At 41.4% G+C, this 18,527-nt stretch overlaps 1 protein-coding gene and 1 long non-coding RNA gene across 2 annotated transcripts; both read right to left on the bottom strand.

Moving 5' to 3' along the window:
* Positions 1 to 702: 702 nt before the first annotated feature.
* LOC116324509 (ribosomal biogenesis protein LAS1L-like) lies at positions 703 to 2,632 on the bottom strand. The gene has a single exon (XM_031745117.2). The coding sequence runs from the start codon at positions 2,521 to 2,523 to the stop codon at positions 988 to 990; it is 1,536 nt and encodes a 511-aa protein (XP_031600977.2). The 5' UTR covers positions 2,524 to 2,632; the 3' UTR covers positions 703 to 987.
* A 3,559-nt stretch (positions 2,633 to 6,191) lies between these two features.
* Positions 6,192 to 18,222, bottom strand: LOC120436920. Its single transcript, XR_005610672.1, has 3 exons — positions 17,897 to 18,222; positions 7,400 to 11,595; positions 6,192 to 6,686 (listed from the first exon to the last, which is right to left on the bottom strand). It is a non-coding gene; the product is annotated as an uncharacterized LOC120436920 (long non-coding RNA).
* Between the last annotated feature and the right edge of the window lie 305 nt (positions 18,223 to 18,527).

The following is an 18,527-nucleotide window of genomic DNA, read 5'->3' as shown; positions in this document are numbered from 1 at the left end:
AGGACATTCCAGTCAGCTGCATTTAGACTACCGGACAAACTCCCTGTGGTCGTGAGGAGGGCACTGCCTGACTATAGCGTGCAGGAGGCAGGAAACAGGATGACCCCTCATTAACTGTGAACTCAGCAGAATATTCTCTATTCTTGATTTTGTACAATTAAACATCATGCATTTTTTACTAGAGAACTGGCATGTTAAAGACAAGATCTAATGATTCATACGGTTTAGGGCTGCAGTACATAGGTGAAAACAGCCTTTTTGTTGCTTGTGGGAAAACGATCTACACTAAAAAGAAACTGAAGAACAATTTTGAATATTCATGAACAAAATTATTCAAATCTTTAACTGTGGATGGCAATGAAAAAAAACTTTAATTCTGTAACATAAAGGGTTGCTCAGTTTGAATGAAGCTGCTTTTAGATGGTTTAAGTAAGGCACTTTCAATTGCAGCATTAAAGTCTCTGCTTAAACAAGGTAAACAAAAACAGGGCACCAAAATCTTAGCGCAAAAGGTATTCAAGATATTATTTCTGATACTTTCCCGCACTCTATTTTCCTGCTATACAAAGCTTATTTACTGAACTGAGCTAAATAGCTAAGCTGTTTTACATAGTCGTGTTTCAAATCCACTCTGAACCCTTTATGACTCCATATTTGCTGCTACTGCTGGTGCCGCTGCTACCTCTGTCTGTATTTGCCCTGCTGGAGGCGTGTCTGTTGGTCTGCCGGTGTTTACGTTCATGGTGGGGCTTGCTGCGGTTGTTAGTGTGGCTCTGCAGCTGGATGTAGGTCTGATTATCACCCTCCAGGGTTTTCTGAGGTCTACTGCTGTCCTTATGAACAGCCCTGGGTGCATCTCCCTTCCCAGCTCTGCACTGGTTTTCATCATTAATGCTCATGTGCTCATGGTTAAAGCTCCCACAACATTTTGTCTTTGTTCAAAACTGCTTCTAGCACAACAAGAGTGAGCGGAGGCTGGAATGAGACTTAAAACAGCTTCAGTCCACATTTCAGTCTGTTGAGGTCTCTGTTGCTCCAGCGGAGGCCCTCAGCTGGCCGGGCTGGAGCCGAGGCCCCCGGGGATGCAGCCTCTGCCCATTTGCACTCCTCACTTCTCTCCGTGTCCATCGGTGAGGAATGCAAGGGACGGGCGTCCTGCCGGGAGTGTTGCATCTTGTCCAGCAGCATCTCCACAGTATATATGGGCTGCTGCTGCAGAGGTGTGCTGTCCTCAGAGCGCTCTGTCTGTGTGTAGATGGAGCAGAGCTGTAACAGCTTCTCTTTGGTTTCCTGAGGGGGGGGGTGCTCCATGTCATCCAGGATGAGCTGGATCAGGTGAGGCGTGCTGATGCAGGGGGCATCCAGACATGCAGAGAGAAGCTGCTGCCACCTCAGCTGGATGCGGTTGATAAAAATCCTGTCCTTCATTCTGGCTTTCTTCTGCAACTTTGTCTCAAAATGGTATTCAAATTTGTTGTTGTTGCAGAGGAACACTTCTGAAATCCATGCAGAAATATAGAAACACCTGTGACCGTTGGGCTCTTTTTTACTGAGCAGCTTCAGTTCCACAAAGACCTTCTCCAGGAACAGGTGAATGAAAGATGGAGAGTTAAGCATCTTCAGCAGGAGCAGCCAAAAGCGCAGGAAGGTTTGTGGGACTCTGGGCTCAGTGGGACTGGCACTGTCAGAGGTTGCACAGCCTAATGTTTCCAGCTGCTCCATGGTGGGAACAAGAAATCCGTCCTCCAGCAGCACATCAATCAAAAGCTCACTGGACTCCAGTGCAAACTGCTTGATCGTACCCAGCAACCGACTCATGTCAGCTAAGGGGGCCTGCCACAAGCTCTTCTCCTTGTCTTCAAAAGACCCATCATCAGAAGCTTGGTACTGGTCCTTCTCATAAGAGATCAGCAGCTCCCGAGCTTTTCTGTAGGCGTCCACTTCTTTCTGCCTGGCAACGAGCTCATCCTCCTGGATGAGCTTGACATCAGCTTCCTCATCCTCGCCATCCGACTGCAAGTCCCAGCGCTCATCGGGGGCTCCTCCCAGCTGTCTGGACCAAAACTCCTGCTGGAGCCACTCCAGGACCACCTTACATCCCTTTCGGCACAATTTCAAAGAAGGAAACTTGTGATGCAGGATTGCGTGCCTTAGATCCACCACCCACTCGGGGATGTTCAACTTTCTAGCCAGTTGCCTCAGCGGCTTGCCCCTTCTCCTCTGCCGGGACTCCACGGTAAGATTAACAAATTTTACCAGGGCCATCGCGTACATCATGATCAAGTCTTCGCCGGTAAGCTGTCCGGAGCGGTCCCGCATCTGGCAGCGCACGAGGTACGCTGTGGATTCCACGGTCAGGGGGAAACTATCAGTGCACCTGGCCCTCCACGCCGATATCCTCTCTAACGCAAACCTCTGCAGAGAGGAGTCCATGGAAAAAAGGTAGTCTCGAACCTGCTCCCACTCCGCTTTGTTAAGCCAGGGTACCACATGGCGCTTTTTCTCAGAGCCCTTTTTATTCATGCGCGCTCAGGACCTCACGCTCAATCTCTCACTCACCGGGAAAAGCCGCTCAGCCCACGCAGAGACCACGCACAGATTTATATGACAGAGGACCGCGTTCAGAGCTTCGAGTTTTACCGTTGCTAGTCGTACAGCATCCAGGAAATGACGCCGACGTTCGTTTCGGCTTCGTTTGCGGCTGACATTCACCCCGAGGGCCCGCTGGCGCCACCTGGACGACAGAGAAGGTATTGTGGGCGGGCCCTGTCAGATGCAAACTGGAAGGTATTGTTTCTGTATTGGGAAAACAATAGAAATCCAGTGATTGACTAATCCAAAACTTCCAGTTTTTGTTTTTTCTTCTTCTTCCTTTTAGGGGATGTTGCTGTTGGAGAAGGGGTGAAGAGACTCTTCTTCTCAAAGGCAGTTTCTCTAGTACAGTCTGGTTTGCATTTGAATTTTGGCATGTATGTATGAAACTAGACTGGGCACATGTATAGTGGATTAAATAATGTAAATAATGTAATCATGTACAGAAAATGTGTTTGTTATGTAAATGAGTTAATCGTGTTAAAATTACTGCCTGGATTTCTCATACGCAACATAACCTAGCTGTACTCTTTTCAGGGAACACAGATCTTACAAGACTGTTTGACAGTGAGCATTATCCTAAGTTACATTATCCTAACTGTAACCATAAAGATGGAAAATAGATTGAATACAGTTACAAAACTGTTTGTTTTTACCCCCGTGCAATGTTATTCTAAGTGAATTTATTATGTTTGATCTTAGGAAGAATAATGGGACATTCATTCATTCATGGTGGACCGTGTGTGTCTGGTATAAGTCCTGCAATCATCCATGTCCTTTTTGGTGGCTCACCTGAAACAGCTACGGTTCAGATTGAGGATTGCCCTGATATTGATATCCGCAGCACTATTCAGCTGGTTTGCATTTTTGTACCATTATTTTAAAGAATTACCATCTCACTAAATATTGAATTTAGAGACATGATTGAATAGCCATCAGTACCTACTTTTTTTTCTCTGTCCTAGCTTGATGGCACTGCTGAATTAACAGAACTGGAACGAAGAAATGTTCTCGAGCTAGCCCTGACTTGGGACCTGCCAGGTGTCACACAAACCAGTAGAAAGTGGCTGTATGAACGTCTGCTATTCCACGCTGTGAGTACTGACTTACTCTCCCCAATAAATGTACATTTTAAATAGAAAAGCACATCAAACCTTCGGATGTGAATAAGTACATTTTTCATATACATTAAAAACAATCTCTTTTGAGGCCATTTGAAATGCTTTTACCAGTACAGTGGATGTTCTTTAAGTATTTAACATTTATGTTTATGAATGTGGTTTAATAAATTTGTTAAAAGCTGTATATAAATAAATGTAATAAAATGTGTTAATGTAACAAATAATGTAACAACGTGCTTTTCAATGTTTTAGTTTTAATAAAGAATGCTTTTATATTTCTGTAAAAGCTTTATTACACTTCAGCTGAGTCCTCAGTAGGAAGCTTTACTCGATGTTGCTTCTTATGTTGACGAGTTTGTCGAGTTTGGTGGTGGTGGCTGACCTCCCTCCTTGCTCTGCAGAGCAGGTGTTTATGTTAACAATCACAACACAACTTATTAACTTGAAAAATATGAAATTGTTTTAAACATGACTAAATGATTTTGTGACTTTTCTCAATAAATAACTAAAAGCTGTGCCTGCAGTAAGCTGTTGGTTTCCTGTTTGTCTTTTATCCTTTAAAATGTTATCTTGGTTTATTTGTGACTCTGAGAACGTCGAGGTAACAGGAAGATGTTTTATTTGCACTGAAATGAGTTTTACACTTGTGTTCACTGCAGACTGTCAGGATCTGCTTCACAGTGTATTGTTTATATTCTGTGTTTGAATGGAGGGATTCAGAGACCTGTATGATCTCCTCCTGCAGCTCCTCACTCTGATTGGCTGCTGTAGTAGTGAACTGTTTACCTTTGACCTCTTTAACCTCGCTGCTCTGAGTTGTTTCCTCTTTTAGAAAAATAAAAGAGCCGAGCGTCGACAGGCGGTGTCTTTGACTGGATGTTACCACGCTGTGAACACACATGGTTCATATTTGAAGATGGGAACCAACCAAATATTTGTTTTTTCAGACTGTAGAATCAGAATTTCGTGTGAACAACAAGGAGCCATGGATCCAGCCTGCCTTAGTACCAGCTGAGCATCACAGCCTACCTCAGTGTTCTTGCTGACCTTGTCCGTCTCTTTCAGACCACATCTGCTGATGGCTGCTTCCAGCAGGATAACACACCACTGATTTCAAACTCAGTTCACTGTGATCAGACGACCTCCACAGTCACCCTATGAAACACAAACCTTTAGGATGTTCTGGAAATCTTCAGTAACTTTGGGTATCATGTCAATTTGGACCAAAATATCTGAGAAATGTTTCCAGTATATTTTTTTTAAATCTATGACATGAAGAAGTGTATTCATAACCTTGCCCCTCCTTATCTCTGTGATCTGCGTCATATCACCACTGTTTCTGATACTGATTTTACTTGATGTCAAATCTTGTTCATTTTTTTGTGTTTTGTTTTTATTTGTTGTTTTTTTTTTGTATTTTAATTGATTAGAATCTATTTTAATCTACTGTTTTATTGACATCTTTGTCTCTTTATAAGGTGACCTTGGGTTTTAGAAATGCACCCTAAAATAAAATGTATTATTATTATTAGTAGTAGTATTTTTTATTAGTATTAGAAGTGAACAGTTCCAAAGGCAAAAGGGGAGTTCAACTTGATACTAGACAGGTGTTCCTAATAAAGTGGCCAGTGTGTGTATAACACCATAACTAATTCAACAATATGGCCACATATTCTAGGGGTTGAGCAGGTGACCCATAGTTTACATATGTTAGTGTGACGTTTGCTCCATATCAGAAACAAAACAGCTGCTGCTCATTCACAAAGTGGATTTTTAAAAGTTTGAGTGCTGCAGAATCAGTTTGACAGCCTGTTGTTGCAGGTTAATGTCAGTAGATGGCACCACTGGAGCATGATTTAATCTTGGAACGAGCGTTAACACAATCAGATGCGTCTGTGATGCATTCACTGAGCTTTCTTTTGAAGACAGTTTCATCAGTATGGTTAGAAGAAACTCCATCACACTGTATATGCAGGCAGTTTATTAATGGAGTTTCCTTCATATCCCCAAATTTTAATGTATCTATTAAAAAAAAAAGAGTTTGACTTTGTTACGATCTATTATGAGTCATCTTATAGAGTTGCCCCATGTTTTTTCTTCCTTCATTGAAACGCGCTGTTGAACATTTTAGTTATAAAATAAGGTTAAAAATCATGTTTTATAATGAACTACGATCCATCGTGTAGATACAGAAGCTGAGTCCAGCTGTATCTGAGATTTATTTTTTCTATTAAATGAGTTACAATCAAATATGTAATGTCTGATAAGCAGACGACTCTCAGCTCTGCTGTCAACAGACATGAAACTTCACAGTAACTAAGACTCATGAGTGAAAGTGTTCCTGCTGCTTTAAGTCTGTGGCTCACATGAACTTTGTTATCTGTTCTGAAGAGGACTGAAGTGTGTTTGTGTTCACCACAACAACTCAACATTTTCCATCAGACATCTTTGTGAAACCCACAGAAGCACACGAGAAGATCAAGTGAGACCAAAGTTTATTGAACCTCCAGAGAAACCAGATCACTGCTGTGGAGACGACAGCACACTTAGAAATAACATAAATAACAGGAAAGTTACTGAAGACATGAAAACATGGATTACATCTACATTTTAGTCACATAAGATTTATTACCGTTTATGTATAAATGATGTCTTGGTCATACTTTTATTCTGAAAGGTTTGGTAAAGAAAATGTTATCTTTTTAATATAAAAAGTTTGGGAAAGTCAGTTTCCCAGCTTCTTTATAAAAGAAAGAAATAATAACTGTCCTGTTTGAACTTTCCTCCCTCAGTGGTTGTGTGAGGTTTCCTTCATGAGGAGAACAAACAGAATATAAACCAGTGTGTTTACAGTGAATGTGTCAGCTCTGAGCTGCTGTGTGGACCAGTTAGAGAGCAGCAGCTGGATTCCAGTGGTTGGACTGGTGGACGACTTCAGTGAGGAGTAGATGACATTTGGCTCTGGTAGAAACTCTGCACACACAAACACACAGGAGGAGAATATAAGCACAAAGCAGAGCCTCTCTGTTCTCTTTATATACAGCAAAGCATGAGGACATGTCAGTGAACGCATCACAGTTACAATAATGTAACTTATTGAACTTTGACACATTTTGTGCTGGTGTGTCAGATCACACAGCATCTGCAGAGACACACAATCTTGTTTTGATACATTTTAACTGCAGGATGAAAAATAAACTGATTAAATAACATCAAATTGCTCCATCTTAACAGTTTACTGGCACCAGAATATTTACTGGAACTGGTGCTTGTGTCCCAGTCAGTGTGTACATCCTGAGATGCTGCAGCACAAACCTGTTCACTGTTCCCAGCTCACACTTAAAGACGACTGAATGTTTGCTGTGAGGACTCCTCCATCCTGGGATGACCTGCCTGAAGAAATCTGGCTCGCCTCATCAGTGTCTTCTTTTAAATCATTGTTAAAGACTAATATATAAACTTTAACTCATCTTATTCATCCAGCTGTTGGAAGTTATTCACTACATGACACTTGAGTCTGTGTGGCCGTAGTTTGATTCATAATTTACTCTTTGCTCTTTCACTCATCGTCTCTGGGAAGCACTCGTAACCATGGTTTGAAAAGTGACACAAACTTAAAAATAAATTAAAGTTTGATTGTGAGCAACAGATTTATGTTGTTTGTACTGAAAGAAGAGCAGCTGTACCTCTCAGCTCTGACTGTTTTTCCTTCTCTTTGACTGCCGTCTTCAGTTCTCACTGCTGAGCAGACTGCAGCTGCATCTGCACAACACACACAGAGGACGTCAGTGCACGATGGACTTTTCCCAGAATCCTCTGCAGGAGAAAATGGAAGGTACTCATGTTTAGCTGGATAGAGAAAAGTTACAGGAAGTCATGATGTCGCTCTGATGTTGTTCAGTTTGACTTGTTGTACAACATTTTTCTGAAGTCTCATATAAAGACGGTCGTTTCTCTGTTTTCTTAACAAAGTGGATTTTCTACAACAGTTTCAATGATAAGAAACAAAATGAATGACATTAGTTATGGAGCCCTTTGGTAACATATTCAGAGAACAAGATGGAAAAACAATCAGTTACAGGAGCAAACATCATGTTGGCTTGAACACATATTTGTTGTTGAAGCTTCTCAGTATTTGAATCATGAAGATTTGTTAGTGTTTTTTTAATGAGTTCATCTTTTAAACCATTTTAGCTTTGATTGTCCTGTTAAACACTATTTAAACTTCTGTCTCTATAATGCAACAAAGAGTCAAGTTGAGCCTTTCTGGTAACTTCAGGATAAAAACACTGATGACCTCCAACGCTGCCCCTCAGCCTCCTGGTAGAGGCTCCTATGGACCCAGCAGGGTGACAACAACACCCCATCAACGGGACAAAGACACTGAGCAGCATGCAAAGAAGTCCACTCACTATAAACATCATGTAACAAATAAGAACTACAATGGGATCATTGATGGAGCTGGACTGTTGTCAGAGTGCAGCTTAGAGGAGAGTCTGAGTTTAAAAAACCTCCTCATGGCTTAAAAAGTATAACAAGTGTTAAGATTTACTGTGAATATTACTGTGAACACTGACACGCTCACCTGTTTTCAGTGCAGCTCAATTTGTTATTGTTACTCAGATAAAATGACTCAAAGATACTCAAAGTGTTAATATAGACTTTAATCAGCCAGTTTGTTACGCTGCACGGAACAAACGCACTACTCTCACATCTGGTGTGAGTGACGGCTGTGACGGGACACGAGCTCCAGCTCAGCCTCTGACTTTACTGATGAACGAGTGAAAGTGAATTCCTTTGTTTAGTTTAATATTAGAATATGTTTGTTTGTTAGAATGTGTTATAGATGCTATGTTATGTCCTACAGAGCAAATATTTCATATTCAGCCTTCATGAAGCAACCAGTTCAGTATTAAATCTTCTATATCAATAATTCATCTTTGATGTTACATTATTTATATCATTTCAATGTATTCTTCATTTCACACATTTACATTGTTCAAAATATAATGTTTAAATAATTTAATTAACCCGTGTTCTTAATATAGTGTCCTATTAATATAGTTGGTACCATGTATTTACACCATTTTAATATGTATGCAGTGTAAGTTACATGAATCTATTTGCCATGTCCAACAGGATTAGGTGAGGACAGTTCAGGTAAGAATGCTGTGCTGACATTATAACAGAAGGGTCACAATCATGGCCGCAGCAAAGATGAAGACGAGGCTCAATCAATATCAAATACAAACAATATTTAAAGTGACTTACTGACTCTTAAACTTGTAACTTTATTCAGTAAAAACTGTTTATTCTACCAGTGTTGTAATAAAATAAGTTGTGACATTAATAAATAAACAGTTGCTGAGGTCTCGTTGGTGCAGCTAAGGACTAATGTCCTAAAGAGTAATCTAGTACACACTCCTTCCTGAGACGACTGAAGAAGGTGCGCCTCCACAAACTCATCCTTAACACCTTCTACAGAGGCTCCATAGAGAGCATCCTAACCAGCTGCATCACAGTCTGTATGGAAACTGTCACACGTCCAACCACAGCGCCCTGCAGAGGATTGTGGGAAACGCTGAGCACATTGTTGGCAGCTCTCTGCCCCGTCTGCAGGATATTTACACCTCACCCTGCATTCTTATTATTCTCTTATATTATTGTGCTATCTACTGTACAATATAAAGCGCCTTGAGGCGACTTTTATTGTGATTTGGCGCTATATAAATAAAATTGAATTGAATTGAATTGAATTCAGAAAGCCACTAACATCATGGCTGACCCACATCACCCTCCCACAGACTGTTTACTCCTCCTTCCATCCAGAAGACGACTCTGCAGCATCAGGAGCAGCACCTGCTGCCCTCCTCCACACTGGACTCCCTCCACACACTTCTTGGACTACATAACACTCTCCTCTCATTTCCAACACTTGCACTGTTGACTCTGTCTGTGTTGCACACTGCTCAAAAATAAGAATCCCAGATCTGAATGAATGAAATATTCTTATTAAATACTTTACATAGTTGAATGTGCTGACAACAAAATCACACAAAAATGATGAGTGGAAATCAAATGTAGCAACCCATGGAGGTCTGGATTTGGAGTCACACTCAAAGAGGAAAAACACACTACAGTAATGTCCTTACAACAAGTCAAAGTGAAGCTCGGCAGTGTGTGTGGCCTCCACGTGTCTGTATGACCTACAACACCTGGACATGCTCCTGATGAGGTGGTGGATGGTCTCCTGAGGGACCTCCTCTCAGACCTGCACTGAAGCATCTGCCAACTCCTGGACAGTCTGTGGTGCAGTTGGTGGATGGAGCGAAACATGATGTCCCAGATGTGCTGGGTTGATTCAGGTCTGGGGAACAGCTGGACCAGTCCACAGCATCAATGCCTTCGTCCTGCAGGAAATGCTGACACACTGCAGCCACATGAGGTTCAGCTTCGTCTTGCATTAGGAGGAAACCAGAGCTACCTGCACCAACATATGGTCTCACAAGGGGGTCTGAGGATCTCATCTCAGTACCTAAAGGCAGTCAGGCTTCCTCTGATGAACACATGGAGGGCTGTGCAGTCCCTCCAAAGAAATGCCACCCCACACCATTACTGACCCACTGCTGAACCATCATGCTGGAGGGTGTTGGAGGCAGCAGAAGGTTCTCCACACTGTGTCCAAACTCTGTCACGTCTGTCACATGTGCTCAGTGTGATTCTGCTTTCATTGCCAGTGGCAAAGTTGCCATCTTGGTGTTCTCTGGCAAATGCAAAACGTCCTGCACGGTGCTGGGCTGTAAACCTCCACCTGTGGACGTTGGGCCCTCATGCCACCCTCATGGAGTCTGTTTGTAACCATTTGAGCAGACACGTGTACATTTGTGGCCTGCTGGAGGTTATTTTGCAGGCTCTGGCAGTGCTACTCCTGTTCCTCCTTCCACAAAGGTGGAGGTAAAGGTCCTGCTGCTGGGTTGTTGCCCTCCTCCAACCTTCTGATGTAGCGGCCTGTCTCCTGGTAGCGCCTCCATGCTCTGGACACTACACTGACAGACACAGCAAACCTTCCTGCCACAGCTCACACTGATGTGATCCTGGATGAGCTGCACTACCTGAGCCACTTGTGTGGATTGTAGACTTCGTCTCAATCTATCACTAGAGTGAAAACATGAGCCAGAAAGCATCAGCACTGAGAAGGTCTGTGGTCACCACCTGCAGAAACACTCCTTTATTGGGATGTCTTGCTAATAATTTCCACCTGTTGTCTAATCCATGAGCACAACAGTGTGTGGCATTGATTGTCAATCAGTGTTGCTTCCTAAGTGGGCAGTTTGATTTTAAGAAGTGTGATTGGCTTGGAGTTACATTGTGTTGTTTAAGTTTTTCCCTTTGTTTTTTGAGCAGCACATTTATTCTGTGTACTATTCTATTTATGTATTATCATTCTTTTCTATCCTTAATAGGGCTGTGCGATATGACCAAACTCTCATATCCCGATATAAAACATATAAATCACAAAAATGTAACTTTTTCTGTAAATTCTGTGAATCTCGGGCAGCTCGACTTGCGTGAAGTGTTTATCCATAACTGTGTGAAAACAGCACATGTGGAGGTGCAGGGAGGGAAACCCGAGTTAACGGAGTGAGTTTTATCAACTCATATCAGCTTCATATGACAGAATATCCTGATCACCAATGTTAGCGTAAACTAATCTGAACAACAGAAACATACCCTGGGTATAATAAACCTGCTCTGTAGTGCAGGAGATTCTACTTACAGAGCAGACACAGCACAGATGTTTCCTTCATCGTCCTTCTCACTCATTTCAGCTTTTTCTCATTTCTGTCTCTGACACCAAGTAAAGTCGCCCTCTTCCTCCTTCCTGTTGGTACAAAGAGAGTCGAGGTCAGATAAAGTAAAAATATATACAACTATTAACACACTGTAATGGTTACTTTCTTCTAACACGTGGTATGAACGCCCTGTTACTTAAAGTTGCTACAAAAACACAGATAGTTTTTTAAACAATATTTCAAAGATGGACGTCTGATCGACATCATGAATGTTACTCCAGTGTCCACTCGATGAACCTCTTCAGCATCACCTGAGTACCCCTGTTAGACTTTCTAACAAGAAAAACTTTGTGTTTATGAATCGTTTTCTCAAAGAATAAAACATTTAAATATTAAAAATTGGAGTAAAAGGAGAAAAAAATGATGAGTCCTCCAACAATTTCTTCTCCTACTAGTGAAAAAGTTCCATCCCTGGATTTATAATGCTGATGTCAGGAACAGAGAAGTGACATTTGTACAAAGCCAACATGCTGCTGTCTCCAAGAAATGATACAGAGTCCACATATACAGATGAACATATATATGAAAAGTGTTGTTTACTTCTTTAAATAACAGGCTGTGGTCTCTGCTCTGCATACATGAAGAAGACATGGTGCTGCTTTCGCTTCACAATCACATTAGATGATTAAACTAAAATAAACCCATCCACTGTTACGACTCATCAAGCGATGCCACCGACCAGCCAATCGGTGACATCACAGTTTAGTACCTGCTCAGATCTCTTGGAAACCCGGCCGAGCAGGTACTAAAGAAATACCTGGTACCAGGTACTGATGACCATTCACACTCACATTCACACCTCTGGGCGATTCAGAATCACCAGTGAACTTAACCCCACTGACTTCATGTCTGCGGACTGTGGGAGGAAGCTGGAGTACCTGAAGAGAACCCACACAAACACAAGGAGAACATGCACAGAGACCCCGACCAGGTGGTGAATGCAAACGCTCACTGACACCATGCTGCCCTCTTAAAAATGTATTTAGGTACTTTAAATATACACAACATGTAAACTATACAAAATAATAAATGAAAGTTATAATGCCACTTATGTCAGCTGTAACTCTCATCTGGACTCTAATTTTTACAGTTTTGATTTTATTATTAAGTGTCAGTGCACTTATGTTAACGATAGTGAATCCTTAAGCTGTCATTATCGATTTTCACCTGTTAGTCTCATTCTGTCCTTTCTGAAAGTCTTTAACAACTCAATTATGATGTGACTGAAAACACATTGAAGACAAAATATTAGGTATAAAATAACTGACTGGAATATTTATTTTGTTTTATCAACATATATATATAAACACATTTAAGGATCTTACTGTTGACTAGCATGCAATGTAAAAAAACTAAAAAACAACAACAAATGAACAGTTATAAATAAATATACCAAACATACAGTTTTATACAAAGTAGAGCCGCTCAATGCATTTATGAATTTATGAATTTAAACAGAAGTAATTTCCAATGTTTCTATTTATTTTTATGTTTAATGTCTTTACTTATATTGGGAAGTAGAGTTTAGTGAACATTTATTACAAGTTATATATAAAATTTATAAATGAGCTGTTTAGCAAAGTATCTTAAATACTACGTTATTTGACACGTTTCACATATAATACACCAACAAGTCATTTACAGCAGTGTCAATACGGCCAATCATTTTTATGCAAATACCGGAAACCAGTTGGGGGCACAACCGTATTTGGCACCGTTATGGGCGAAGGCTATTACACCGGGGACCGGACAAGATGGGTACCGGAGTTCGTACGTCGCTCTTCGGGATTCTTCTCCTCTGTTATTTCGCGTTTGCATCAACAGGTGAGTATGTAACTCTTATACTGCTGCTGAATTAATTTGCCGTTAGAGCCACCGAGACTTGCCGGACATAGTTTTTCGGCTGAAACCTCACAAAACAGAAAACATTCACTTCGCTCAAAGTACGGCTAAGCGACACATAACGTTAGCATGGCGGTGCAAACCAGAGTAGCCGGCAAAAGCGGACTGGTCCCGGATTACTTTCACATTTATAACAGGGGATTTTAGTCCGGGAAACCTGAAGTCGGTACTAATATAATTCTATTAACATGTGCAGTGTCCTACAACGGGAGAAATTTACGGATAAAAAAACTCGAAAGATACTTTTCGACACGGTGTCGCACTGCCGTAGCGCGCCTGTGCTAGCGATCAGTAGCGAAGGAGAGAAGCGCTACCGCGAGGCTTAATGTTCGCGGCGGGTCGGCTGGCTTCACCCCTGGCTGCACAAATCACGGTTCACTTGACCGCGTTATGTCAGGAGAACAACAAAGCCACTAAAGAAGTACTAAAACTCGAGGAGACGCACAGCTGTAGCACAGTTTGCTTATATTGTGTGTGGTTGATTTAAACATCAGAGCCTGCTAAGGTAACAGCCATTTTTTCTCTTGCATCAAGTACCTGCTGAGAACATCACTGTAGTGAAGTTTATCTGAGTCCCCATCCAGAAACCCTGGCAAGGTCGGGGGCAGATCTAGAAGGGTGGCATGTGCCACCCTAAAGTAATCTCCTGCCACCCCGAGTGCCACCCTAGTTTTGCACATGACAATGTTGTTTACTAAAATAAGATAGCACTTTGAGCCCAGCTACAGTTATCAGTGAATAGAAGTTCTAAAACTGAATCTATTGCTTAGTGTTACCCAATGTTCCCCTTAATGTTTCACGTGTCTGAGCGAACACACAAACTCCCTGAGCGATCCCTTGGGCCACTGTGAGCAACAGCAGACGCGTGCACTGTGGTCACGCCAGCATCTAATCCATCCAAGTTATATGGTTTATTAAAATAATCAAATTACAACATTCACATTTATGTTAGATTACTTTTAATTAACTGCTTTAGAAAGAAATTTTAAAAAAAAATCTTGTTCATGATGTAATATGTTAACACTATTGAAAGTACAAATAACTTGAACTCCAATTTTGAAAACACAACTTTATTTTTTACTTTTTTTTTTTAAACAGCTCTGACTTGTATTATGAGTCTGTGGTCTGGGAGAGAGTCCTGTAACTCTGTCTGCAAAATACAGCATATAATGACCAATGTTGGGCAATTAATAATATAGTTACTTCTTCAAAAAAGTTACTGAGTTTTGCAAACAAAGTTTTTTGCAGCTGTTTACCTAAAAATGCAGTAGGGCTGTGCGATATGACCAAAATCTCATATCCCGATATTATGACATCTATCGTCCGATAACGATATAAATTATAAAAATGTAACATTCTCTGTAAATTCTGTGAATCTCGGGCAGCTTGACGTGCGTGAAGTGTTTCCAGCTGGGCGTCGCGTACCTGGAGTCGAGTGTTTTAACTGATACATGAAACGATACAGTTTTAGACATAGGTTGTAACGGCCGCTGTTTTCTTTGTGAGTATTTATTACACAGCGTGCTGCGGGGAAAAGCCCGTTCTAACGTTTGAGTCTAAGGTTTATTTTTTAGCACCTGACGGCTCTTTTTTGCTTCTCATCCGTAAACACTCTGCATCTTTCACGTGATTCAGTTTATTTTTGAAAAGTCTCAACAGGATCTTGAGCTTTATTGTGAAAGGTTTATGTGGAAAATAAACAAGCGGACACGCCGTGGTTTTACCGTCATTGTTGCTAACGACAACGCATAAAAACAAGCGCTTGTCCGTCCGTAGTGTGGTTATATTAAATATAAGAGAAAGAAAGAACTTTAAGAAATTAATATAGCCACTACAGTGACCATCAAAATAATGAAAAATATTGCCGTAAACAGTTTATTTTGCAACACCACGAAACAAACGATAGCGTAAAATGAAACGATAGACGTTTTTATATCCTCATCCGATATATATCGTTATATCGAACACCCCTAAAATGCAGCCAAGGCGTTTTTAAACAAACATTTCAAACTATTTACAGAACAATCAGCTGTTCTGCATCAAATCTGATGCCACACAAATTATTTGTGCCACTCCAAAAATAATTTCTGTCCACTAAGATAAATGAGAACATCACAAACCTGATACCTGCAGGCCTGACAACAGGAGATGTGTCACTCCTGTAACACCTGTAACATTCAGCAGTCGCCTTGTTGTTCTGACACACACAACAAAACTATTGACTACACTAGGGCTGTACGATATGACCACAATTTCATATCCTGATATAAGACATTTATCGTTATTAACCCTCTGGGGTCCACGGACACGCTGCACCTCCAAATCACATGACTGATTTAAGCTGACATAACAACAAGCTGCAGCCACGCTGAGTCTCTATTTCAGACAGTGTTAAAACTTATTGCAACACCTGATTGTTCTCTCATTTTAGTGATAGTAGTATTTTTAAATGGTTGTACAAAATAAAAAACAGCAGGTGTACTGGCTGCATTTTTAGATAAATAGTTGAAAATGTTTACAAAATGAACAATATATATTTGCATTTTAAAAAATAGTACTTGATTTTTATGTTTTTTGCGTGATTTCAGATGAGTTGTGTTAATACAGTATGCCAATTTAAAAAAAAAAGAGAAAGAAGCTAAATTCAGACACATGAGGTTGAGCTGAGAAGAATGATACCAAGCAAGACACGGGGAAAAAATAAACAGTTTAAAGGTGAAATACACATGTTAAATCAAAAGCAGTTAAAATGGCCAGTTATATGTTGGACCTCAGAGGGTGAACACAACAAATCATGAAAAATTAGGTTTAAATCTTTGTTCATGACAATGCAGATTTCTGACATTTTGTGTAAATTCAAGGTTCTTCATTCGTCAGATGCATAGTTATACAAGTATAACACAGTGAAATGTAAACCTGACACGCTCCTTGACTTGTGCAAAATGGGGGAGAGGGGGAGAGAGGAAGAACATTATAAATAAATATATATACATTTGGTGAATGTGCAGTAGTAGCATGTATGCAGCAATCATCTCGCAGTGGGGATAATCTCCGTTAGCATATTGACGAAACATACTGCTTCTTCGGTAAACTCGTTGATGTTGACTGCACATGCTCAGTCTACATCGTTGAGTGCGTCCTGTAGCGTAGCTTCTGATTGGGCAGACCAACGTTTCACCTCCCTCGTGGTTACTTCTTCCCTCCGTATGTTTTGTTTATACTGGGGAACAAGGATGATGGCGTTGTGGTCAGACTTCCCGAAAGCCGAGTGAGACAGCTTTGTAGCCCTGCTTGTACGGCGTGTAGCAGTGGTCCAAAATCCGATCCCCCCTCGTCAGACACGAGACATGCTGGCAGAAATTCAGCATGACTTGTCCGAGGTTCTCTTTATTAAAGTCTCCTGCTTCAATGAGGGCTGCGCCCGGGTCCTTGTTTTGAAGCGAACTCAGCACATCATGTAGTTCGGACAAAGCCATACTTGTGTCCGCTTGGGGTGGGATGTAGACCACCGTGGCGATGACCGAGGTGAACTCACGGGGCAGATAGAAAGGGCGGCACTTAATGCTCAGGAATTCCAGATGTGGCGAGCAGCTGCTGGAAAGAGTAGAAATGCTCCTGGCATCACACCACTTTCTGTTTACCACACTCCTCCACCTTTGGTTTTGTTTGACTCTACCGTTCTGTCCGCGTGGAGCACAAAGAATGAATCTGACGAAGTTACGGCCTGGTCCGGCACGGTGAGGGTCAGCCATGTCTCCGTGAATCACACAATGTTGCTGTCCCTCATGTCACGTTGGAAGGAGACTTTATCTAAACTGTATAGTTATGGACTACAGAAAATAATTAAGCTGTAGACTATATTTATATGAATAGCATGTATATTGAATCATTTTAACCATATGTAACCCATCCCTTTGTGTTTGAAAAAAAAAAAGGCTTTGATTTTGCCGCACATTTGATTTCTTTGCCACCCTAAGAAAATTTCTCTAAATCCGCCCCTGGTCAGGGATAAAAGAAAATAGGTCCTGTTGATATTTGGGCTTCGTTCCGCCTGTTCTGATAGAAGTAATCCCTCACTAAGAGAATGCACTCGAACTTTAACATTTCCGCAGCAATTTGCTGAACCAACCTCTGAACCAACAAGGATGTAAGACTTCCCAAAACTATAACTTCTTTTTCTAGGAGGTTCCACTTTATGGTAATGTAACGACATCCATCTTTAACTTTGTCACCAAATTAAAACATCACTACTTGACTAGCTGGTTGTAACGAAAGCGGAGTAACCTGGATCCTGACCAGTGCGCGCTCCCGACGCTGGGTAACGCTCCGTCGGCGATAGATGGCACAACGCTCGACTAGAGCAGCAGCCATGTTTTAGCGCTACAACCAGACGACCTTCTTATGACTCTGTGTCTGTGTTTTACTTACCCCGACATGCAGAGGCTCTAAAAACATACTAGCAGCTCCTTTGTGCCTGATCCCACACGTCAGCAAACATGAAGACGGTGAAAGCTGCTGATAAGCTTCGTTTTTTCGACGTCACGATTAAAAACAGGCTCCAATATCCAAAGTTAAGCCCACGTCGTCTTCGAGTAAAGAGCATCCTTGTTTAAAGATCCCAGCAAAGCTGTTTTCCACCGTCCACGAACGATAACACAAACGTTAATAACACAAACAGCTTCTCTTCTCACGGAGAGAAACCGTATAGCGAGCTCACAAAGACTGCAGCGGAAGTGCGTTCCCTGTGTGCCTGCAGGGCGAGCCGATGAGCAATAGGGGGCAGTGTACAGTGTGGTACATACTACAGCGCCCCCACGGTCGGACACACACAGATGCAGGAATGTTAACTTCACTATTGTTATTTCTCTGGTGAAATGTCTGGTTTGGCATGCAGTTCTGCTTCCGCTGGACTGTAGTTATGGCTCCACCATTTATGCGCTTTTATTGATGAGCTTTAAGTTCACAAGTTAACATTATGATTGAATTGATGATTTATCAATGATATATCAAAGTTTTACTAATATTACAAGATAATAAAAACGGTCTGCTATAAAAACTG

The sequence above is a fragment of the Oreochromis aureus genome, linkage group 3 (genome assembly GCF_013358895.1).
Source record: "Oreochromis aureus strain Israel breed Guangdong linkage group 3, ZZ_aureus, whole genome shotgun sequence".
Classification (NCBI taxonomy): Eukaryota; Metazoa; Chordata; class Actinopteri; order Cichliformes; family Cichlidae; genus Oreochromis; species Oreochromis aureus.
This window is presented reverse-complemented; position numbering and strand designations above follow the sequence as displayed.